Genomic DNA, 26,495 nt, shown 5'->3' on the forward strand with positions numbered 1-26,495 from the left:
GTTCAAGTAGATCCAGCTATTAAGTCTCATTCAAACGAATCATAACGTATTTCCAGTTCGCGCCAGAGCTCATGCAAATAAACAAATCATCAAATTACGACCACTTGACGTTTGCGGACCAGTCGCACGTGATCATTTCAATTTGCTCTGCTGCTCCACACTTGACTGCAAAGTGCAACGCTCGCTTCATGTGCGCCTTGCGACGGAACCGAGCCGAACGCATTGCTTGCAGGTGCGGTTGTAAATTACAAAAACCGACCCCACCTCAGACGAGTTTCAAATCAAAACTAAACAATTAGTGACTGTACCTACAGGCGAGTCGAACACCCGTTTTACTCGAATCACTAAGAATCATTAAGCATTTAAATGCCACTCCAAGTTCATCACCGTACGAATGAATGATGAATCTCTCCTGACTCCCCACAAGGATCAACTGGTGAAGTCAGAGTCCTGCCACCTGGCACTGTACCCATATCACTAGCGATAGCCAAAAGTTCGCTTGCAATATTAATGAGAGAGTATGAATTTGATTATTTTTGCGGTTATTATTTTAATACGAGCTTCAGATTTTCATTTCCCACGACGCATCACCATCGGTAGCAGCAGGTAGCGCCATCAGAGGTTAGAATTTCAATTTACGTTCTGGTCTCAGCAGGCTAACTAACTAGCTGATGCTGGATGCCCTAACCACCCTGGTTTACCACAGCGACTGCGGTTCTCCAAGGCCAACAACTTTATCCTAAACCACCGCCACCATCCCGCTGTTGCTGCTGATGGTTGTGGTTTTTTTTCTTCTTCTTTGTCATCAGATGACGCGGCACTTTCATCCTGTGTGCAGTTTGGTTTTTGACAATTTAAGTAACGAAAAAATACGGATGCAATCCCCCAGTGTCAACTATTAAATTGTTGCAACGTGTTTCTTTGTGTGCTGATACCAGGTCCTTATCGTCGTTCTACCGCTAAATTCACGACGACGTGCTGACGAAGAACGGTTGTCATCGCCGAAATGTGCGGTGGTTAACTACACGGCAAGATGCAGCAGTTTAGTTCGGTTTTTTTTGCTCCTTTCCCGCTGTTGTTGTTGGTGATGCGAGATAATCGAAAAATGTACGCTTGACGGAGTCCGCACCCGGCAGAAGAATGGTTTAAGGATGCATCCAGCAAAGCTACCGTGTTAACGGGGGAGGTTGGAATGCTGTCGATTTTACTTTGTACCATTTGATTTGGGCTGTTCTGAGTTCTATACAGAATTCCTATGGCAGTGACACTTTCGTGTGTGCAGGATCTACTGTCTTAAAAGTTGTCCAACATCGCCCACAGCCACTGTCTCTGGTGTCCTCGTTCATCATCCTTTCGGTATCGAGCACAGTACCATAGTCAATCACCTTCGCTCGTCGTAAAAATATATTAATTTCGATAACAAACCTCACTTTGTTATTGTTACGTGCGCATAAAGGATCATCGTTATTACGTGCCGGGATCAACCACCAAGCATGGGAAAATGTAGCAAGTAGCAAAGCTCGTCTTTCCGAAGATGCAACTAGTTGTCAGCTAACACGACGACGCCGTGGGACCGGCTCGGGACATGTTTCCACCGATGAACCCTTTCGATTCCGAAAAAAGCACAACCCTCAATGCAACACGATGGATGGATGAGATGAGCTTGTGCACAAAATTGTTTATATGGTTTGGAGCTGATAAAAAGTAAATAAACATTAGACAGTATTATCCTGTGCACGCTCCAAAGGGCTGTAACTGTGCGCAATGAGCCGAAACACTAATGGCTGCTGGAAGCGAACAAGTTTTAACGTAAACGAGCTGTTGGGTAAGGTCCTTGTTTCACCGTACTGTTCGGGACATTCACTTACACCTAAGTGATTCCGACTGTAGAATAACCGCATTTTAGCGTTGACTGCAAGATGTAATTGCATTAAGTGGTAAGCTTGCTCTGCCCAATTTGATTTTACGGGTTTTCTTTTATGACTTATGAAGTTTCGCAGTTAATCTGTTGGCTCATTAAAGCAACTTTTTTATGTTTCTTGTTACTAAAGCTGTTGAACTCCCACGTTTTTCTTACCAATTTTATTTTTCTTGGAGTTGATGATGAACTAAAAATTTTACTAGTTAAATAGTTCGAGGTAGCTATCATTTATCGATCTATCTCTTTTCAAACGGGCAGTCAACTTACTCGGCGAATGTTTTTTTAACTTGCGGTGAACCAATTCGAGTGTTTTTGATGATACAGAGAACCATAAACACCTCCCGGCGAGGACGGAGCTATCGGTTCTGGATCCTTCCGATGAAGTTGTTTCCCTCAGTGGCAAAGTACCTCAACCTCGATTCGCCGAACAGAACCGCCGGCTGCCTGTTCATGTCAAATTCATGATGAACCACCGCCGATCGTCTTCAGTTCGTCCTCGTCTCCCGGTCTGTCGGTAGACGCGGGGGGAGTGTAAACTTCACATAAAACGACATAAAAATGTTTTCCCAATTAAGCTCATCTGTTCTCGTTTGTCCATGTTTCATGAATCGAAAGGACGTCACTTTTATGATTGCATTGGCTTCACTTGTGCATGCTGGCAGGAATCATTTACTGTCATACCAGGGGAAGGTTGAACAAGATTATTAAACTGTATCGAATTTTTTTTGCCATGTCAGTGGATAGAAACACAGTTAGAAAAGTAGAAGTTTCGTTAGAAACTTAGGTTAGGTAGGAAAAGTTCCGCATGACTCGTCGATTTGTTTTCAACAGTGCACTTCTTCAAATCATGCACCACTCAAACTAACTGACAAAACTCTTCCCAATCAAATTACCCATCACAAATCGTTGCACCACATGGCAACATTGCGGGGAAATTTTCCAACCAATTTCCTTCCGAGTGTTGGCTGGAAAGGTGAAGAGCTTAGCTGACTACTCTTAGTGGAGGAACAAAAAAATTAAATCAAGAACCGTCAATAAATCATCGACTTTGTATTGCCCAACCCCTCACCAGACGGGACAGCTTTCCGCATCTAATAAATGTAAATTTTATTATCAACAAAGGTACAGGCCAGCAAGCAGCAGAAATCACTTTTGTTTCAAACCATTCAACAGTAAGTAATATTGGAGTGCTTCTGGCTGCTGAAAACATTTACCTTGCATTCAGGCTCCCCCTACCTGACAGAGTGAGGGATAATGTCGAGCATACTACCATGTTCATGGTTCTGGGCTATTTCGCTGGTTCACTCTCCTGATGCAACCCGTCCAGTTGTTTTTCACATCTGAGATATAAATATTGTATCGTCAGCATATTTCGGTTTTTTGATCTTTCCTTGAGGCGAGCTTCATTTTTTGTCACTTCTCTATCGTATCTTGTTACGATAAATTAAAATATGCTAATTTTCCGCTACATTCAGATCGAGATCCCCAAAGTGATACCGACTTGAAAGACTATAGAGTAAACAAGCATTTTACTTCACTTGCATGACTATTTTAACTGAGCGGAAATTACGCTTACCAATTTAATTTCATTGCAAAATCCTTCCTTCCAGGTGCTCCGCCACTCTGATAGCCAGCAGCGACTACGAAACCAGCTTATTTAACCCGACTAATTAATTGTACATATTAGATTAATTACCTGCTCGTAGTGCCGCGGGTTCCGAATTTGTTGAAACTTAATTATCACATTGCGTTGTCGGTGCATTCTCATCACGTACGATGGAAATTACGTAGCAGCCCACAAGTTCACCAGCTTCCGTTCGAACCATAGCCGCTATGAGGTGCTGCTGATCTCCGGATCAGGTAGGGCCGGTAGGACAGATCTTCTATCGGAGCTTGACCCGTGCGTTGTTGATGTCAGTAATCGATTGCAATGGGTGTTTTTGATGGTTTCAGGGCACACATAACTTACTCGCTTACCCGTAACTTGTGTCACCCAGCGAATTGTCAAATGGAGTTCATCGTCTGTGTGGGAGTGAGTGAACTACCAATCGCTTCCGCGTGTTATTTTACAAATTTTTACGTAAGCAAGTGACCCACAACTTCTTTCTTAACTAAAAACTTGACTGGAGTTGACTGGAGTGTCGCAAAACAAACCCATAAATGACAGAATTACTGTATTTTTATTCAGCTTCAAGTTTAACAGTATTAGAGTAAGGAGGGGTAAAAGTGCGATGCGGGTAAAAGTGTGATTCAATGATTTACCGGTGCAGATTCCGAGTAAATTGACTACATTGGCATGCATGGGTGACTACTTTGACAGCTTGAATCTAAAGTAAACTTTGGTTGCTTACGAAGCAGAGTTGCTGCGTTATGTGCAAATGTTATTTTAGGGCGGTTTTAATGTAATTTTTCGTTATACAAAAAATTCGATATCAACAGGAGGATATTACTTGTTGAAAATTTGTAGCAGCGTTTTACATCACTCACATATCTGTTTTGAAAACACAGTGAAAAGAATTTACAAAATATATTTCGCTTTTCCGTAATTTAATCTAACTCCATCAAGCGCCTAGTGGGGTAAAAGTGCGATTTACGGACGGGGTAAAAGTGCGTCTCACGGACGAGGCAAAAATGTACAGCTAATTATATACAGCTTTAGGCACTATATTACAGATACTAGAAATGAAAGATCTGCAGAAAACTGCGTGCTCTACAGATGTTGGCCGAAGGAAAACAATGTTTTTCCGCTGATGAAAAAAAAACAAACGTTTGGAAAAGTTTCTAACGAAGGCTGCAATACACCAGCGCAAAATAGGAAAGGTGCAAATTGAGAATATTCCTTACCAAAACATAACGCAGATTGAAAATAATATGGTTTTGTTAGCTACTGCTATGCTAATTTCATGGATTCGAGCTTCGCACTTTTGCCCCGCGGTATTCGGCAATCGGCACTTGATCAGAAGAAAGAAGAATTTATTATGCAAAACACTATAACCGCAGATGATTTTTAGTTGAATGTGAAGACATTGAGTTACTGCATCTCTATAAAATATATTATGTTGTAGTCCTAAATAAGATATAAAGATCTCACGAAAATTGATGACAACTTCAAACATCGCATTTATGCCCCGCCATACTCTACATCATTGCATTTCTCTGGTTTTGTTAAAATCTCGAACTACATATTTTCTTAATAGAACTCATCTTACCCTGCAGAGCTGAAGATGCGACTGAGTCAGCATGTTTCCTCCACTTTGAACGCATTTCTTTAGCACTGTTGATTGTCCCCTCACTTCGTCGAAGTCGTTTTCAATTGGTTAAAGTTTTCAATGGCTCGAAGCTCCGGACAATTTGGAGGCTGCATCTCCTTTGGTACGTTATTAGCTAAATATTCACTCGCGCCACTTTAGACAGCTGACTAAATCAGGCCAGAATATAACATTACTCTTGTGTTTACGATTGAATGGCAAAATCCGTTTCTTCAAGCATTTTGCCATGTATATACTATCATTGTTCAGGAAGTGATGAAAGACTCAGTCTTTCGTCCACAGTTATAAATTCCCTGTCGGATAATGGCCTTCTTTGCGAATCTTCCAGCAAACACGAATTTATACTTGCCTGGCCTGGCCACTCGTCGCCAATTTCCCAGTCGTCTCCAAAGTCGCAAATCACTTTTGACCTGGTAGTGTTATCTTGGACGTTGAGCCCTCTATTCCTGGTGTCGGTGGGGTTGTTGAAGAGCACGGTTTTCGTCGCATTGTCGTCCGACATCCTTATGACATGTCCGGCCCACTATAGCCTATTGACTTTTGCCAGATGTACGATGGGAATCTCTCCAAGCAGTGCCTGTAGCTCGTGATTTTACGCCTCCGCCACTCTCCGCTTTCAGTTTGTACTCCGCTAAATATCGTCCGCAGTACCTTCCGCTCGAATTCCGGCCATGTTGTATCAGCATCACTGGCTCGAGCAGCACGTTCCTCACAAGCCAAAGATGCTGATACAACATGGGCCGATTATGACAACATTTTTTATCTATACGTAAATACCTGTATCTTTATTCATTACGGGAAGAGTAAATGTTTAATATAACAAATCGAAAATAAGATGGACTGAAAAATCTTGATCTTAGACTAAAAATATCGACTACGCGAGGGTGAATACACCTGTATTTTTATTATTTTCAAGTAATCAGTTCAACATTTTCCAGAAATATAGCTTATTCTTAGACTTTTTCAACGATGTATTTAAATTTCCGAAATTCTTTTTGAAACGGAAGTGCCATGTTGTACATGTTGTACAGGTTGGGTAACCGCTGAAACTCCAAGAAATACGTATTGAAATTCTATACAGGGACATGAAAAGAATGAATTCCGTGAACAACGGCCCATATAAGTACAAATACCCTATTTTCAGTTACATATTTGCAAGATTTTTAGCGATCTTGTGAAATTAGTATTGCTACAATCGTTTTTTCCGAAATGTACAAAGAAAAATCAACCGCAATATAATTTTTCATCGTATTAATTATGCATTATTTTATCACATTTCACGCGTCCGACGTTCTCTAGCGAATATCCGTGCATCCGTGCATAAAATTATGGTGGCCCAACCATGACTACACAAGTGGGCCGATCATTACAATAAGCGCTTTTGTAGCATTTCGTCTTACCCTACCCAAACACCTAACTGGACGGGGCTTTTCTATAGTCTTCGTATGGAGCACAACACTCTTAATACATTTTCAATATTTATCTGGATAATTGCATTTCATTAATCATTTCTGCACCTGGAAAACTTTTTTTGTAAGGTTCAAACACTGAATTCAGTGCACTTTTGCATATCAGATGGTGTTTTGATTGTTTTGCCACACTTCTTCAATGTACAGCACTTGCCAATTGCTTAGACAATTGACCACAATATTCGCTAGTTCGAAAATCTGGACATTTTGGTGGAGTCATACGGAAGTTTTGGAGCATCTAAGTAGAATAAAATCTTTCGAGAATAAAAAATCTTTCCAATTCAATTCTACTGTTTATATTTATTTGCGACAGATACGTATTTCGCCTACGACTTGCAGGCAACAGACACTGATGAAGCCTGCAAGTCGTAGGCGAAATACATATCTGTCGCAAATAAATATCAATAGGGTACGGGAGGGTATTTATAGTATGTTTCTAAATTCAGCCTATCTACCTTCTCTTTCGCTAATAAAAATACTTTGCCGACATAAAATTTCAATATGTTATAACTATTTTCTCAAGACTTTAAGTAATCTACTATTTTTTATTAAAAGAACGTCAAAACCCCTGTTCTTTCACTAAAACGAGCTGATTTCTTTAGGCTTCCATTACACCGTACTCAGTTCGCTCAAAACAATCCATTTGACGTATGTGGTCTGTGTATTTAATACTGTTTCTGACGATTATGATTTTAATGTCGGACTACTTTCAAACTTAGAATAAGTAGTTACTAAGAACTGTCTGTACGAAATTTCGAAGACTAAATAAATAAAACTAGGCCATACCCTCCCGTGCCCTACTAGAGTTTAATGGGAAAGGTTTGTTTTCTTTTTTATTTAATTTCAGGATTCATACTCTTTTCAGTTCAGATATTATCATCCTGCTTATACCATTACCATTCTGTAATAGTAGCTGGCTAAGACGGGCCAGACCTTCGCGGGTAAGTTCCGTGTGAGGGAATGAAGACACTTCTCCTGGTAAAGTTTCCCGGTAACGTTTGAGCATGGTATTTACAGCCGATTTTGTGCATACTAACAGAAAAAAACTTTATATTCATGAGCCTTAAATGAACGCCTGCTTCTCAGGGACGAAGAAACCGGTTCGTGAGCTTTTACCGAATTTAATCAGAATTGGATATTTAGTTCAAAGGTCATGTTTTAAAAATTGACTTCATCTAAAGCTGGATAAGTGTCTATTTGTTACTCAAAAATGGCTAAATCGATAAGCTTATTATTAATGTCGTTTAAAATCTAAGTAAATTCCCGACTATGTCGTTTATTTTTTTGGGTTGTAAATTTTCTCGACCGGAATTGGGGTACGGTGTATAGTTAAATTTATCCCACAACATGTGATGTGCCTTATAAACATTATCCAAATTCTCTTAACTATAAACATTAGTTAATCGAGTTAATCGGTCCTAAATGGGCAATATTGTTTTTGTGTGGTGACAACTTCCTGCTAACACAGTTGATATAGAGTTGTTGTGGGAACTGATTATATGACTAATTCCGGTTATATAATAGTCACTGTAACCGAAGTACAAAACTGTGTTGCTTGGGTTTTCACATTTTTGGTTCAATTTATTGTGATAATGAGAAAAGCTAGAATGAATTTTGATCGGAAAACTACAAAAATTGTATAAATTAATTTAGTGATAATTATTGACTTGTTACTCGTCCTGTAACCACTCTAATTGGTTCCGAAATCATACAATGTCAATCAGTACAATGTCATTAATATTCAGTGTGCCACCCGATACATGATCAACACCCGTTTTGTTAGATTACGTACCGGTCTTCTATGTCTTATTGATGTGCCATAATTTGTCTTGAATCTGGATGGATGATGAATATAGAGCAACCATCGTTATAGGCGTTTCAGCACCTCTGCAAGACTCTCGCCAACGAGTAGATTCTGCACCTTAGCTTCCTGTCTGCTGTGAATTCGCATTTATCTGCTCATTATTCAGCAATTTCCTGTGACCGAAAGTATAGGCGAACGAACGAATGAAAGAAAGGGGCACGCCGATGCAAAAAGTCGGCAAACTTGGCAAATTATCCGAGCTTCGCCAACTCAATCATTGCCTTCCGTGCATCTCGTTCGCTAGATTGGAAGAAGCATGAAAAAAAATTTAGGGTCAAGTACCCTAGATTTTGGCTGCTATATAAAACCTTGCAGGTTTAGGTTACTTTATATTTTGCTAATTTTCATGTGTAGCATGAAGTGATTGCGACTAGCAAATTTTTGGGATTGTAAGAGTTAAAATGTGTGTTTGTGGGTGGTTCGAGCAGCTTGTGGTCTCTTTATGATGGGGCATAGAATCTAAAAAAAAATGCTTCAAAAAAGGGGAGGGGGAGCGGTGGGTAATTAATCTGATTCACCGCAACTCTCGCCACCGATCGAGAGGAAACCCCGAAATCATTATTACCGCATGCCACACATCTCATCCGATCTGGATTGAAACCGGTTGTGAAAATGAGACATGCGAAAGCTCTTTTTGTTTAGTTGTTTCGTGGTTGGTCTCTTTCTTTTCATAACGACAAAACCTGTGTTCGAAAGGCAACAATGTTGCATCACTAAATCTCGGCACTGGGAGATGATGAATTCCCTTTCCTGCCAGAAACAAAAACATGGTATAAAGGTGTAAAGCGTTGTGTAAGGCTCTCTCGGTGCACATCCTGTGCTAAAATGCATTCGCTGTAAATGTAAAGCGAAGCACATTCAGATACCTAACCTAAACTTTACATTCACAGTAGAAACAACCGACTCATACCGACATCAGCTGGTCGTGACCAGAAAAGCCCAACGTATTACGTGCTGCAAGCAAGCAAGCAGAGTGGTTATGCCTTAATCAATTGACAATTTAACGTAAGACCCTACTGTTTGCTGTGTTTTGTGCTTTAAATTGAGTAAATTGTGAAACTGCGCTACGATCTGCGCGCGCCCGAAGTTAGCTGCCCAGGGACAGCGTTTTTGTCTCATAAAACATCAGAATCCCCACCAGGACAGTTTGGTAATCCCTCCGTCCTAGATTTTTGGCAGCAGCTATAAACTGGGTGAGCATTAGGAACAGGTGCTCGGAGTTGATTTCAGCTGCCGAAGCCCATAATCTTCGCCGCACTCGTGTCCGGAAATAGCCGCCGCCGATGTGAGGCGGAAAACAGTCAAGTCCGACACTCTCAATATCTCGCTATAATTAGCGGATCAATCAAGGAAACGGCGATCGAAGAGGGGTAAGATATCCGCGGTGACAACGGTTGATGTTGTTTACTATCATTCACATTAGAGTGTTGGTTATTTCTTCATTTCGTTTTCTAGAGTCCAACGCTTTCAGAGTTGAGCTTTATAGTCCCAACATCATAAACTATGCCGCCAAATCTGCCTTGATCGAAGCTATTCTACTCTCTAGTGAGTATTCTTCTACTACCGGTGATAAATGCTACCAGCCGATCTATTATTATACACATCGCGCTACTCGAACTCGGTTGATTGGCTAAATGAAAGATTTCAAGCGCTTCGATCTTGGCGAAATCGTCGCACGAGACGGAAGGTAGAAGACGGTAGAATAAGGCCGCATTCCACTGAACGGCGTAGATTGAGTCATTACTGGCGATATGTCGACGGCATTGTTACTTGGATAGACGCAATATCTATCTGTGCCGTTCATCTGACGTTGAAATCGGCAATAAGCGCACGTGCTGGCGAACTGCGGTGTTGTTTTGTATTTTTGTTTTCAATAGACGAAATCAGCTTTCATCACGTTGCAATCATACCCAGGCGAGTCACTAAGGTCGGCCGTATGAATGATAAAAAACAAGCAGATGATTCGATGGGTTCGTAAAACTGAAAGCAATTGCTTGCAATTTAAATGAAGATAACAAATACCACGAACGTCCCAATCAATCAATTGGAATCTGAGAAACGTACTCGTTTGATAAGTTACTAGTAATTATACAAAAATTTGTAGATATTAGACTAACGTGGACACCAAAAATCAAAACATAAAAGTGATTTAAGTGTTTGTTCACGGCATGCGTCGGTTTCTAGCAGTTTTGGCCAAGTGAAGGGCCTTTTACCCTACTTTTCTCGGCGTCAAAGTTGAATTGATCAATAATTCTGAAACCCGCTGGGATAAAATCAATCTTTTGTCGCCATAAGACATTTGTTTTCATATGAATACCGATTTAATGCGTATTTGATTGCGGAAAAATAGTCATGTTACCCTTATTTTCTCAGTTAACGTCACAAAAACTGAGATAGGAGAACTTTGCCAAAACTACAAAAAAGCAATCAAGTGCTGTGAACAACCCCCAAACAATTGCAATGCATATAAAAATATCTTTATTTTGATGAAAAAAATTGAATTTAGCCCAGTAAATCCAGAGATATTCGCATTGATAAAAAAAAATAGTGCAATATACCGGTTATACCAACACATCAAAAACCATGTATCACAAAAAAATACACTACCGTCGGTTTCCTTATGAAAATAGCTCATTCATGGCGCAAAAAGATCAATTTTAACAAAACGAAATCCGCAGACATACACTTTTATATCTCGTGCTTCGCATACATCCAAAATCATTCCGCCAAATACATTCATATTGCTGCCGATATTATTACTGAGCATATATGCCCTCGCAAATTAATCTAGTTGGTTGAAATCCGGTGATGCTGCAGGTCATTCTTTGGAGAATATGAAATTTGGTAAATTCGAACGACACCACTCTTGATTAGACTTTGCCTCATAGGATAGAGTAGAATCCTGTTAAAAGCCAAAATTCACTTTTTACCGAAGAATTTCGAAACATGGGTAAGTAAGTGGATTTCCAAACATACTTAACATACCTATGATCATTTTAATTCCGGTAATTTTTCGTCAGAACAGAAAAAATCGCAACCAGCATGATGCCGCATTGTAATTCAATTATTATTTCCAGGCATAAGTAAAAGGTTGGGCACTAACCTTTCCAAGGCATGTTTTGCTCTAAAAAAATCAAGTAATCTTAGAATGGCGGTTTAACGCAGTTAAATTACATAATCGAGTTTCTTTCGGCTTTGTTTGATTAGTTCTCGAGTTATACAAAAATTTGTGTTTCATTTGTATGGGAGCCACCCCTTCCAGAAGAGGGAGGGGTCTCGAACTACCATAAAAAAAATCTTGCCATCAAAAACCCCCGCATACCAAATTTGGTTCCATTTGCTTGTTTAGTTCTCGAGTTATGCAGAAATTTGTGTTTCATTTATCCACAGGGGGAGGCCTTCAAAACCCGAGCATGCCAAATTTGGTTCCATTTGTTTGATTAGTTCTCGAGTTATACAGAAACAGATTTGTATTTGTATTTCATTTGTATGGGAGCCATCCCTTCCAGAGGAGGGAGGGGTCTCGAACCAACATACAAAACAATTCCCAAGTAACATTCTAAGCTTTTTGAATGCCTACAAGAGCGCTATAAAACCATTTACATAAAACCATGGTCAGGGATGGTTCGATCACTTTGACTCAATTTTGATTCATTTGACAGTACCGTATTAACGGGGCTAAATATGACAAAGTTATATATGGGACATTTATGAACAGGTTATTATATATAATTTTGCTGAATTAAGTTTTGCTGTATCTTTTGTAGTTACGGCGCTACAATGCTAGTATCTTATTAGTGTCTAAATGAACGTTCATTTAGTGACTGATGAGTTACTAGCGTTGTAGCACCGTAACTACAAACGATATAGCAAAACTTTGTTCAGAAAAATTGTAGATTAGAACTAGTTCTACAAATGTCCCATACATAACATTGTCATATTTGGCTCGGCTGAGACGGTACTGTCAAATGAATCAAAATTGAGTCAAAGTGATCGAACCATCCCTGACCATGGTCAAACCATTATCGTTTTAATTGTTTCCACAGAAACGTCATTAAGAGCAAAATCTGCCTAGTAGGCCCATCCTCGCAAAGGTTCTGGAGGGCATATTTTCGAAGTACTTCAAGTATAAATTAAAACGTAAAGGTCACATCACAGAGGCATTTAAAGTGATTTGAAAACGATACGCACACTATAATAAAAGCTAAATGGTATTTATAAAAGTCTCTGTCATGCTAATTTCCTTATGCTCTTGCTAAATTTACTAGAAAAGCCTTTATCGAGATTAGAAAGTTAACATTTTTAAATTTCGTTCAGCCTCAATAAACTCTTTTTAGCAGAATCAACTTTACCAATTTGAAAAACAAATTTAATTGAAAAGTTTCCATATATAGATGGACTATTTATTGATTATGATTTTCGAATCAGTATTTGATATATAACTTTTATGTGCCAGATTAAATTTACCGTGTAGAATGCAAAAAAGGTCCTAAAAACTAAGCGCGCTTTTAAATTATGCTCTTTTCCTTTATTAAAAAAATAGTAATTTTGCTGCGAAGTAGAAACTATTGTTGGTATTAGCTCTTGAGTTATGCAGAAATTTGTGCTTCATTTGTATGATAGCTCCCCTCCCCCTTTCAGATGGGGAGCGATCGAGAACCATCATAAGAACCTTTCCCTACCCCAAAACCCTTGCATACAAATTTTCTTGCAGATCGGTTCAGCAGTTTCCAAATCTGCAAGAGTCATTCAGACAGAAATTCATTTTTATAGGTATAGATGTGGATCACACGGTCCAGCCTGGGCTTCTCAAGACTTAAAATTGGACATAAACCTGGACTTGACATTAGATCAGAATTAGGGCTTAAATTTGAATTTCAGACGTGGTATTTTCAGTTTTATTTAGAATTAGACTTCAAATTAGTCTGAAAATACTAGATATTGGACTTGAATTTAAACTTCAAATTGAACTTAAATTAGACATGAAATAAGCTTTGCGATAAGACATTAAATTAAGCATAAGCAGAAGCATTGGATGCCGCCCGTCTGCTGCTACCCCGTTATTGACCAGGAGCGATAAAATTTATAAAATAATGGTTTTCAAGCCATACATATCGTAGGGGAACTGTGATTAAGACGAACAGGGTGGGTAAGACGGACAGGTGGTTGATTCTACTAGTTAACCATTAAAATTCGTAAATGTTTTGATGGGCATCCAACCATCTTGCTATCTCATGATGTCTGAACGTTTCCATTATCATTTAGAACTTTCCAATTTTGATAAACTACAGAAAAACTGAAAATTGGAAATGATTCTGCGTCTGGATGTAACTTTCTTTAAATCGAAATTAAGCTTTTTGAGTGGTTTAATTCCAAAATGTTGCCCATAGCATGAAGTATTTCGATTGAATACCTTTTCAAGCAACGTCTGCATTGAAATAATAGGTACGTAATTTCATTTGCGTATAAAAAATTGTGAACGCTTTAAAAAAATGTATAATGATGGGGTGAAATGAACAACTGCTAGTGTGGGTAAGATGGCCAGTGAACATATTATAATAAAATTGTTGATTTTGCTTCTTAGTGATATCTCATGCATATAAATGAAAATTTAACCGGCAAACGTGAACTTCAAACAAATTAGCAGCGGCCAGGCATGAAACAGTTGTTGGAATGCTTGTTCATATTGCCGCTGCGTATTCAATTTGTTAAGGGTCAAAAATAATAATATGCTCTCAGTTGGGGCGATTTACAATACCTAAAAAGCACTAAAAAGTTCACTTTTTCGGACCATTTTTAATACTCAAAATACAGATTGAAAAACATTTTTTGTTAAATATTTCACTAGCTGCTTTTGAAAACAATATATTGAACTGAAGTAAACTGCATTTAGGTTTTATAAATCATAAGTTCTCTGTATTATATTAGCTGTTCTTCTTAACCTGTTCGTTTTACCCACAGTTCCCCTACAACACGCTATTTCTTATGATGCAACCTTATCAGGTCCCTGTTTGATGAACTATACTGATACCGGCCACGTCCGAATGCGGGTCCTGGTGGGATCCCTGGCGCAGTTGACCAGTGCATTTAACTATAAGAGTCATTTTTGCACTGTCAATAGGACTTATCGGGATAATATAGAATTCAGCATGAAGGAGCGGTGTTGAGGGGCCTGTGAATAAAACCCATGCTAAAGACACTTTGACATCGAATGGCCTGATTCTACTATGATACGAATACTATGATAAAATCATCGTTATTGGGTCAAAACAAAAATATAGGTTAAGCACGTACATAAGAAGTCAGGAAACAAATATAAAAGTAATTTTTACGATATCTTTTACAGTTTATTTACAACCAACTCGTGCAGGAAAAGAGTCAACATTCGGGAAGCATGAAACACAAATTCTCCTTAATATGCAATGCAAGCGTTTCGTCAATGTTTCCGATGTTACATCAGATTCGCCGACACTAGTCGAGCCTCAGCAACATGACATTTTGCATGACTAACGACCAATGAATTAAAGCCAGCGCTAAATGTATCTAGCATCGAATTAAAGCGTGTAAATTTTTGCAACCTCATTCTATGCCCAGTCAGTGCCGTTTTCATCATAGAAACACCAATCGATGACGGTTGACAGGCACGGTCTTCTCGTGTTTTGAACGACGCCATTCGCGATGGTTTTATATCTGTCCGTATTGCCTACGGTAAATAAATGCAACACGCCCTGACCAGACGCACGTAGACCTACATTAGAAAACTGCCAGGGCCTGTCAAAGGGATGTGACGTGGTGCTGCCGATTGACTCACCGCACACAACGGAGGCCCTTTCTCAAGCTAACCTCTCGAACCTTAGGCTAGGCGTTAAATTTGACATCTGTCACCGGACATTGAAATAGTCGAGCGGTATGCTATGTGGAGTAGATTTCGAAAACCCGCCGATCGTCGTCACTTACGTTCGATAGTGTTTTTGACCGCATCATGTCCAACCACAACAAAACGACTCGAGTCTGCTTCTGATACCGAATTCGGATTGCCCACAGCTCAACCGTGACAGCTCACGTTTCCGACGAACTGCGCCACGCGATTGTTTTGTCATTAGTAAGCTTACTTCGTCCGCTCACCTCCTGTTGCTCCCGCCATTGTCCCCATAGTAGACAAATGCCGATAGTATATATTCACACCGTAACTCTAACTATGAGCTGTGTGTTCCGGATTTATCCAGATGGTTTAGGACGCGATACACTAATTCGCGTTAGAGACCCGTATGCATTTATTCGAAACAAATGTAAAATCCACCTCCGTCGTTTCTATTTTCGCCACTATTAGGTCAAGAACAATGCTCTTACGGTCGCTAGTGATAATGAGTTTTACTAGGCAAATATTTCCTTGGTATCGACACTGTGTTCGTAGTGTATACTTTCCCAAATGCTACCCCGGACCAGCTGTGATAGATCAGATGTCTGCACCTAGCACCCAGCATTTCCGCAGCATCTTCCTCCGTCCGTGTGTTGTATACGACCAGAATGCACCCTAAAAGCGATCACTTGCGCCGCAGCCGCAGTCTGTCTGTAAATAATGTTCAATTTAAATTGCGCAATAACATTTCAACGAGCGACGCTCCCCGGTTCTCTAGCAGACCGGACCGACCTACCGGTTTCCATGTATGTAATTATCTTCGACATGTGCATCCTCTTCTTGGAGTTCCGCCATCTACCCCGTCTAGGCATCCGTTTTGTCGCCCGCTGGTCGTTGATATTCTTTGCGACCAATTATTGAGTAATGATTCGCCTGTTGTGGTTCGCTCTTTCCGAGCGGTTCCACGGATATATCTGCTCGCATCTGAAAATATACGATAGCAGATTTAAAGTTCTATGAAGCAATACCGGAAAACAGGGAATTGCGCAATGGAAGGAATGGTGGTAACTGGTAATACCTACGTTTGTTGTCGTTGTTAGGGTCATTTAAGTATTTTGGATATCCGTTACGAGTACTTTATTTTGGACATTTACGGCAAAATCAAATGGAAATGTGCAAAATAACATACGTGTAACGCCTGTCTAAAATACATAGATCACCCTATCTGTCGTTTTATTTCCATGCCGAAAATCACGGACAATATTAAAGGATGACTGTAGACGGCCTTCGCTTGTATAGCCTCAGATTCACATGCGAAATTTGTTTTGAATGGACAATACGAGATATACCTATGTTCAGAATAGATTTTTTAACATTTTGATATCAACAAAGCTTGAGTTATTTAATATCGCAAAAAACAAACGGATCTATCTCGGAATCATGCTAATGAAATTAAAATGTTGAGTACTTAAAACGGAAAACGTTTATTAGGAAAAATGCTTTGACGAAAACTCGAGTTTTTCTTTGAATACCACTCATCACATTTCGAACACTCTGTTGTTTAATCTGAACGGCCATTTTTTCCACCATCTCTGCATCTCTGTTGCATCCCGGGTCACCTTTCCACTCTTCTCCAACGTCTGTTTGACAACCACTATAGTACGTCTCCGCTGTAGTGGCAGCTTGCCAAATCAGGCCAAAACTTTACAGGTCCATCGTGAGCTTTAATGTACGGAAGAATACATTTTTTCAGGTACTCATGTTTGTACGTTTTGCAGAGGTCCAAAGCAGAGGTTGGAAAATTCGCAAAATCAATATATACGCCGACCATCGGCAAACGATTTTATCATGAGAAAACAGAGAAGCAATGGGTTTCATGTTCATTATTTAATATTTTTCTAACTCTGATATTAAAGTTATGTATTTGTTGACTACTTTCCACGTCATGCTTTTTTTATTGAATAGCCCAGGCAATAAATAAGCATTACAAATGCAATTTTAATGCAGCCAACAACCATTTCAGTAACCTTAAATGCTATTTAAAACTATTTTGGTAAAATATGCGGCTGCTTTACTGCTAACCCTTTTATAGTGCTGACAATGCTCATCTACAGCTAGTTACCGACATGAAAAATTTAAATAGAATTGTAGAATTGTGTGCACCAATTCACAACAACTATGCAGTCAAAAGGCTGCTATACAGCAATGCCCAAGTAACAATTCTGAAGCCACTTAGTTTTACTTGAATTTTATAAAAATTTATTGTGGTTGCTTATATTACCACGTTAAAACTTGTTGGCTAAACTTACCATAAGTGTGGCGTGGCAATACAAAATGGCGCACCAATCAAAATTGATCTTATCGCGGTTACTTGTCAAACCGCAATAAATCTGCTAGTTTTATAGAGCTATTCAAACGGTAACACCCTAACCAAACAGTTTTTTTTGCTGCTATTATGAAGAATACCAAAGATCAACACCAAAATCATTTTTTATGCGAAGCCATATTGCCATATTTTAGTATTTTGTTTTAGCTCGCAAACAACAGTTCATCAAAGCAAAGTGTTTTGCAGAAAGAAAGTTATTATCAATCGGTTTTCCTGTCAGAAGAAGCAACTAAAATGATTTTGCTAGAAATTGAGATTGACTAACTGAATATTTTCATTGACCAAACTCGTGTTTTAGTTTTTGACCTTGAAATGCGGTCAGGCATTAATATTATTATTTTTTTGAAACGATGGTTTTTACAATTGATGGAGGGACGGTAGGGAAAAGTAATGAAAAATTTTTGGGAAAGGAGGGGAAAGAGTGGAAAGGAAGGGGGGGGAGGTAATAGGTAGCTACGCTTAACAAGTTGTCGTTGTGACTCCTATCTTTTGTCCAATGCTGGAAGGTGCACGGCTCGAACCAAACTATAATCAGAGATTATAACCGGATTTGAACCCTGGCACGTGTTGTGGGTTCAAGTCCGGTTATAATCTCTGATTTTAGCTTGGTTTGACCCATGCACCTTCCAGCATTGGAGATAAGAGTCACAACGACAACTTGTTAAGCGTAGCTACCTATTACCCCCCCCCCCCCCCTTCCTTTCCAAAAATTTTTATCACTTTCCCCTACAGTCCCTCCATCAATTGTAAAAACCATCGTTTCAAAAAACTATGAATATTTTCAATTTGTTAAAACAACCAGTTTTCGAAAATTGCAAAATTTCAGTGGCGCGCTGATTATATCGACCTATCATATTAATATGCACGATGAAATTAAATGCGCACATGCTGCAAACCAAAGAAATTGCTTAAAATTTAATAAATATTATATGGGATATTTTATACTGGTCGCTATAAACCAAATCGTTCAGAATGATCTGTCAGTAAACTTTAAACTTTTCTGTTCACGAATATATTTTCAAGTTGACAACTTATTATTTAGCTTTTGCCAGAAAAGCGAAACGTGAAAAGCGAAAAGTTTTTCTAAATTATGGCGAAGGCTGTCAAGCAGCGAAAGTTTAACCGGTTTTATTGCTGCTTTCAGCAGAGCGTGATACGACTACTTGAGCTTATAACCTGATTCTTATAGCGGTTATGAAAACATTCTGAGGAGTGGGCCACTTGGTCAGAAAGCAGTTTTATAGCGGTCATCAGAAAGTTCTGGTGGAGCTCATAGTTTTATTAACGGTTTTATGAAATTGGTCATGAAAACCACTATACGAACGTAATAAAACTTGGAATTGTTACTTGGGCAGGCAGGATAAAACGCTAGGTGGGGTCAGTCCCGGCGTATTGATTAGCATTCACGCCGAGGACCCGGGTTCAAATCCCAACCCCGCAGAAGTCATGAATGACCCAAGCTGTTAAAGTGACTTAATCTAACAAAAAAAAAAACGCCAGAGATGCTAATAAACGATTGATTTACTGCTTGTATTATTGCTTATTGGTTACCTGGGAGTTATTGAGGCATTCCGAGAAAATCCGTCTTTTCATGTTGAGCCTTTCGAGACTCGGCCAAAGAGGGGTCGGCCTTTCGTGCTTAGATTAAATATGGGGCATTCCACGCCAAGTATCTGAGACTCGTGTAATCGACCTTCTCGAACTTTTCAGAATGTCAGATTGCTCATTATGGGTCAAAGAGCAAAAATCCCAAGTTTGGTGCCGATTGGACTCCCCCCTTTTATTAGCAAAACCTTTGTTTTCGTCAAATCCGATTTCTCCGGGAATATTAAGTCTAGAAAGACACTCTTTTCACATTTTCAAAATTCTTTTTTAATTGGCCAAGGAATTCGCAAAAAATAGTATTTTTAGCACCAGTGCTGCCAAATCTCTTTAGTTCGATTTGAAAACTAAATTTCTATTTTTCACTCAATGAATAGCAACTAAAATTTTGGAATTTTTTCGCGGCCCCTATGCTCAACAACAAACGAGCTCAAAGAGAAATTAGAGTATGCGTGTATCAGCTCTCAATCTTCTCTTTTTGCTAATATATTTTGTTTTGTTTATGCTTGCCCAGTTTTGCTAAAAATGGCATCAAAACAAGAAGCATTTCGGGAACGCGTTGGACACTTCTACGAACTGCAACAGAAATCTCGGCAAAAAGTATACGGTACAACATATAAAAAGCAAATGTGTTTCGGCTTCGACTATTTACCATACCCTAAGATGCCCAACAACTATTCGCAAGCAAGGTAGTGGACGACCAGCTAAAATTATGGACGCAGAAGGACATCGTTCTCTTTTTCGTTTCCACAAACACGCTGGTTTGGCAATCAATTGAAATGCAGCAGACGAATGTTTGAAGAAAATTTTGATCCCGTTTCTACAACAACATCATGCAGATGAACAATACGTGTTTTGGCCGGATAGAGCATCATCGCATTATGCCAAAAAACACAATCGTTCATGAATACCTATTCAATCCGATTTTTACCCAAAAACCACGACCCGAAAAATCTGCCTCAGTGCGCCCAATCGAAGATTTCTTCGGGATTTTGAGTTCCTTGGTGTACAAAAATAACTGGAGAGCCACGAATTGCAAACAGTTGATTGGTAGAATCAAGAGATGCATTCGCAAAGTTGACATGATGGCCGTACAACGCTCCTGTTTCGACGTCCAACGAAAGCTTCGTCGAACAGCCGATTACGGACCGTTTTCAAATGTACACTAATTTTTTTTTTTTTCAACAATGGATAATGTCTTTAATTTCGGTAGATCAGATCTTCTTCTTGTATCTTTGTCTTTTTTTGACAGCTTGGGAAAAAATCTAAAATTTTAGTTGCCACCCGTTACAATTTGCTCTCGAAAATTCCCACTCCATCGTATTTTCCAGATTTTTTTTACATAAGAATCACTTATCGTCACGAGGTATACCTTACCAATCCAGAGATACAGCGTTTTGAAGCAAGCAATCCCCAATTTCTCAAGTAAAACCAAGAGCAAAATTATTTTTTCATGATGCAGTGAGTCTCTAAATATGTGAAAATATTTTGCCCTATTGTGAGAGCATGTATACAGTATATAGTGAAATTTTCCTTGACAGTGTTGCCAGCTTTTTAGGTTAAATTTTTGAATTTGGCAAATTCTTTAACTAATTTTCTTTGAAAATGTGAAAATAGTGTTTTTCTAGGCTTGATGTTTCCGGAGATATAAGCAAAAGAAAATAAGCGGTTTTGACGAAAAGAAGGCTTTTGCTTATAAAAGGGGGAGGGGGCTCCCATAAAGGGAGCGGAGTTCAATAGGCACTAAATTTAGGATTTTTGCTTTTTGACCCAAAACGAACAATCTGACCGAATTTGGTAAAAATCCGAGAAGGTCGATTACAAGTTTGTACTTTTTCTCGGTCACTTGACGTGGAATGACGCATATAATTTCGGCCTTCTGTGACAGTTGTTAAAATTTGACTATTTGGATTTCAGAACCAAATTAAAAAATAGTACTTGTTATAATTTTGCTCTAAAAACTGGCAAAACAAATATTACTGAATGGATTCACAGAAAACAACCGACCAATAAAAAATTATGCAAGTCATAAACCTGCTCACACATGGCTGAAATAGACCAACAACCTATATTCAGATGTACAGAGTCCTAACAACATGTCAGCTGATGCGTTTATAAAAATTTCACGTGATTCCGGAAAAGAATTTTGTAAGACCGGTCGGTATTATCATGTGTGTGGGGCGGGAAACTGCTACCCACACTGCGGTTGTGTCATCTCATTTCATTTACGTGCTTTTTTTCGCACCAATATAATTTGCGAAACCCCAAAATAACTCAAAAGATCGCTTGTTTTCAAGCCGGCGACAGTAGGGGATACTCGATCATGTGATCCGAACCCTATGCGCAGTTTATTTTCCGTACTCACCACGTGCAATCAACAAGCATGAACTTAAAACGCCCCTTGTCGAACGAGCTATCGTGTCAGCTGACAAGTCCATCTTGTTATTTCTTGAAACACTGCTTTATGAGCTGCGTTGCCCGTCGTCGATCATGAGAATATTGCGAGGATGGTCACTTTTTTCGATATCAACCCCGGCATCGAGAGTGTATACAAAGTAAACTCATTTCGGTAGAAATTTATGGATGAAATGAGGTAAAAAAATAAAAAGTAAATACACATCAAAAATTCGATCGTGCTACTGTGTATGCATGTATCAAAATTTTACACTGTAAAATCGTTCAATGTTAGTCCTGGATTTTCTGATGATTTTATCTTAAATCTTGCATACGGTTCGTTCTAGATACCTGTGAATAATTTATTCAAAATCAGATTGCTACAAGTTCGGCTAACAGTGTAGCTCACCATTTTGATGAGGGACTTAATTTATGGTTTGCTTTTATGGGATACTTAAATTTTCACTGCTTACAACATACTTCACGATATGGTTGACTACCCTCGATTGACACCCTCCTCTATTCACGTTTTAAATGTCGAAACGCTTACTCTATTTTATTTATTTTTGGATTATTTCTAGCATTTCAACGCATATTTCGATGATAGTCACATGCGTTTGTTTTTTCGTTGTTTTCATTTGAGTAGTTTCACCCACCACCTGCTAGGTTTACCTGCCTTTATTTGACACAGTTGAATTGCAGTGCAATGAGTCCGCAGAATAATTTTATTTACTGTCTCACAACTTACTGCCGAAGTAAATAAAATGTGTCTTTTAGAGACATTCAATTTAAATCTCGAAAATTTAAAACCCATTAATAAAAATTCCTCGCCCGTTTCTGCGCTCAATGCAAAGAGAATAAAATGCAAGCAAACAGCTCTAGACTAGTCCGCTAAAGACGACCCGCAAGTTTTCGTCGATCATTTGCCCGGAGCTGGGAAGCGAGCAGGAGGAAAACACAATTTCCCCTGCTTGTTAAATGTGAGTAGCCTTGGTCGAGAGTGAAAATGCGAATGAAAATGAAATTGGAAAATTATATATCTGATGTGCAAGGGAACAAACGCGAAAGCCCGGATTTCTGTTGTGTTGTGCTCGTACGAGGGAAAAGCTGAGAGGAACGTAGAGAGAATCGTTTCCAGTTTGGGATACTACATAGAACATAGGTACACTTTGTGTACCGTACACATTGATAGCTATGTTTTCGACTCAGTTTGTCCGATGGCAACACTGGCATCTCTCCCCCGACAAGCAGTACCCACCGTCGCTTTATACCCTACATCTAAAATGTTGAATGGAAAATACCAATGGAGCACAATCTTGCAATTATTTCTCATTTCTCTTTCCGTTGAACCACACAAAAATCACAGAGAGCGTGTGTCATGCTTCATTTTATCGTCGCGCGACATTCTCTTCCTGTCGTGAGGATACCAACGTTGAAAATTATCGCACAATACCGGCAAGGCAAAAACGAGTTTTCCCTGTCCACCCCAACCGCCAACTTCAACTTCATCCGCCAGCTGCTCTCTTCCCAGCAGCCGCGGGTAGACGTCTCTCAGCTGTGCCCTGGTCTGGAGACTGGAGCCCTGTTTTTTTATGAATGCTACTCGTATGCATAACTCACACTGGCTCAAAAAAGCAATCCAACGACAGCATGTGCAGCAAGTTTTACAAACTTCTACCAGAGCTGCGGCTGCTTATGGTAGTGAATCAGTGGTGGAATTTCATCATTTCTGACGAATTTTGCCTATCTTTCTGCAAACTTCTTTTTCCCTATCTTCCAGCCAGTAATTACGTAGCCATGCCTTACCTCTTTCTGTCGCTTTTGGCTGGTTTTAGGTATACGTACGTTCCACTTCGGGCCGGTGCGCGGTCCAATCGTTCAAGTGTCGTCATAAGTGTGCAAAAAAGGTAAGGCTTTCATTGTTGTTCCCCGAGCGAGCGGTCTCGGTGTGCCGTGAAAGTATATGTTAAGTGTACGGGCATGACGCGGCATCTTCGAGGGCAGGTCACGGTGCATACGTTGAAATTCACAGTCGTTCCAGGTTCCAGCAGAGCCCTCAAAGTTTGAAGTACGATTATAGGATTTTTTCATAATCGATCTCTCTTGCGGTAATTTGGGCGTTATGTAATTAAGCGTTTTTTCGTAATTAAATTTTGGTTAATTTTCTTGAAAAATTACTCAGACGTATACATATTCACGATTTTTTTTTACAAATTATCCCGTTATAAAATTTAAGTATGTCTTGAAATGGCTAGACTGCCCTGTTAGGGTGATGTTTTCGTTCTTTTTTGTCGACTTTGTAGTGTGGTTCCAAATAGCCGGGCTACAAATTCGGTCAACCGGTTTGCCGGCTCTAACCTGTTTCGGTAGCAGTTCGCGTTTTTATCATTACTTTAATTTGCATTATATTAATCTTTTGTGGTATCTCATGCGCTAGGTTTTTGTCATTTTAAATGTTGCTTCAACTCCCAGTTTTTAGTGATAATTTCGATTCAACACATTTTGACCATTCTTAATACGTACTTAAACACGTATACATGTGTAGCAATTGCTTGAAAATGGCTACTTTCGAGATTCAAAAGTTATTCGATTTTGTTAAAAATTTTCCATGTAAATGGAATCAACAAGCCTCAACAACAACCCTTACAAAATGCTGACAATACTTATTTGTAGCTGACTATTGACAAAAAGAATGCAGCAGACAAACAGTAATGCAGTAAAATAGATCATATACAACAACGTGTAGTAAAACGTTAGGAATTCCAATAAACGGGTGATTTACTGTCTATGATAATACTTATTCCTTATTGGTTAACTGGCAAGTTTTGAACAACATCGGAGCACTTTTAAATTTTCATAGTAGGTCATTTTTTGAAATTATCACACGAACTTTTGAAAGCGGGTATGTTTAATAAACAATATTCAAAAAAATTCGAGATCTCTCATTTTCCCAGAAAACTCGAAGAGTAGTCTCCGATTTTTTGGACATCGCATTTTTCAAAAATTCAACCAAAAAGCAACCATTCACAAAACATTTCATAACAGAGGAAAACTTGTTCATCGAATCTGTTAATGGTTAAAATTTTACTATGTATTTCTCATGCTTCAGTCACTGTGAATTAATGTATTCCTAGGAAAATGAAATATCCCCATTTTTCCATTTCAATCAAATTTTTTTTAATGTTATCGATGTTTCCAGGACTTTCCCGTAGGAATTTACCCTAAATACAACAGTCGTTCCCCTTTTCTCCCCTGCCTGGTAGCCACTTCCTCCACGTCTACTCTTCCAACCGAGCTGAGCATAAAGTATTCTGTGGTAGTACTACGATATTATGGAACCCCAAACCCCCCGACGGGTTGCATGCATTCATCAGTTCGAACTGACACACCGACAAAATCACGTCACAAAATCACCTTAGCTCTCGACAACAACATTCTCTCACGCCCTCTCTCTCTCACTCATAGGGAGAACTCACTACAGCTCTTCGTGCAAGTTATTGTGGTCTGCTCTGGATGTTGCTCTCGTCGTGGCTGCAACAATTTTCCATCCATCGAAAAGCAGTACGCTTCGCTGATGAAAAACTCAGTTTGAGTCGCGGCGCAGTTAAAGCAAGTATCTCCTTGGATCAAGTGGCGCTCGTAGAAAACACAGAACATCCGCCGAAACCGCGCGTTGGTGCGACCGTTTCGCATAACCGATTCCTTATTTTATTTCCCTTCTCTGCACATCTGCTGTATCCCTTTTGTATTGTGTTGTACTTTAAACCCTCGTCCTTACCTAACCGGTATCGTCGCGTAAATATCCCGCAGCCGTTCTTCGTCTTGGCTTCTTTAGCACGCTGTGGTCCGCTCGGTAATAATATTTATAATCAGAAGAAAAATCAGTACAACAAGAAGAAAAAATCAAAGCGAATCTCGTAAGTTCCAATCGTCACAGTTAGCGTCTACAATGCGATAACATTCGCCCTGTACACGTTTAACAACAGGAAAAATGTTCACATATCCGTGAAAAATCACCGAATTCTCAAGGCGGAGGAGCAATTCGATCGAACTGACAGACTGCCAACCATATTCGGGGTGTAAGTGCGCTGCGAAGTAAGCTCAAGAAACGAAGGGTAGAAGCCAATCGAGTTTTGCAGTTTCACGTCTCGCGTCGAGTCGGAGTGATCGCTGCGAAAGAAAAAAAAAGTTGCAGAGAAATTCGCGTTTTGTGCTGCTTGCCTTCCCCCTTGGACGCCTCCACAGGAGCAGTCCAAGTGCTGCTGCAACTCCGTTCAGAATACCGGCGTTAAGCCGCGGCTCGCACACGCTGTTTGCTGAACAAACAGATTTCATCCGTGGTTATATAACATTTTAACGACGCCAAACTCTGCATCGCGCGAGTGAACAGCGTAAAATGGAAAGAAGAATCTACGGAAACTTTGAGAACAGTGTGGTTAGGGATGCTGGACTTTCCGGTTAAGTGGACGGAGTCCCCTGTCGAGTATACGTAACTCTTGAATTAACAACCACTGACAGTTTTTTTTACATAACTCGACACGTTGCTCGACGAACGAAGATCTGATCTTCTGTAAACACGGTCGGACAGCGTGTGCAGTGTGGTGGTAGTGCTAAAATCGTGAAAGCGCGGTGTGTTGTATCGAGAACTGCAGCAGCCCTCCCCGAAATAAACTGAAGTGCATAAAAACGTTATATATCTATATATGTCTCTCTCGAAACGACCGCAGCGGT

General features: G+C 39.6%; 1 protein-coding gene across 2 annotated transcripts in view; it reads left to right on the plus strand.

Annotated features, from left to right (window-relative positions):
- Positions 1-26,495, plus strand: part of LOC128745193 (protein similar) — a 252,184-nt gene that overhangs the window by 176,721 nt on the left and 48,968 nt on the right. Inside the window, exon 1 of one of the 2 annotated variants that reach the window (XM_053842212.1) lies at positions 25,263-25,681. The exons of the other annotated variant lie outside the window; for it this stretch is intronic. Within the exon in view, the coding sequence (XP_053698187.1) occupies positions 25,278-25,681 (404 nt within the window). The 5' untranslated portion in view covers positions 25,263-25,277. Of the gene's footprint in view, positions 1-25,262; positions 25,682-26,495 lie in introns of those variants that run through there. 2 annotated transcript variants of the gene reach the window in all.

Source organism: Sabethes cyaneus, chromosome 1 (genome assembly GCF_943734655.1).
Source record: "Sabethes cyaneus chromosome 1, idSabCyanKW18_F2, whole genome shotgun sequence".
Classification (NCBI taxonomy): domain Eukaryota; kingdom Metazoa; phylum Arthropoda; class Insecta; order Diptera; family Culicidae; genus Sabethes; species Sabethes cyaneus.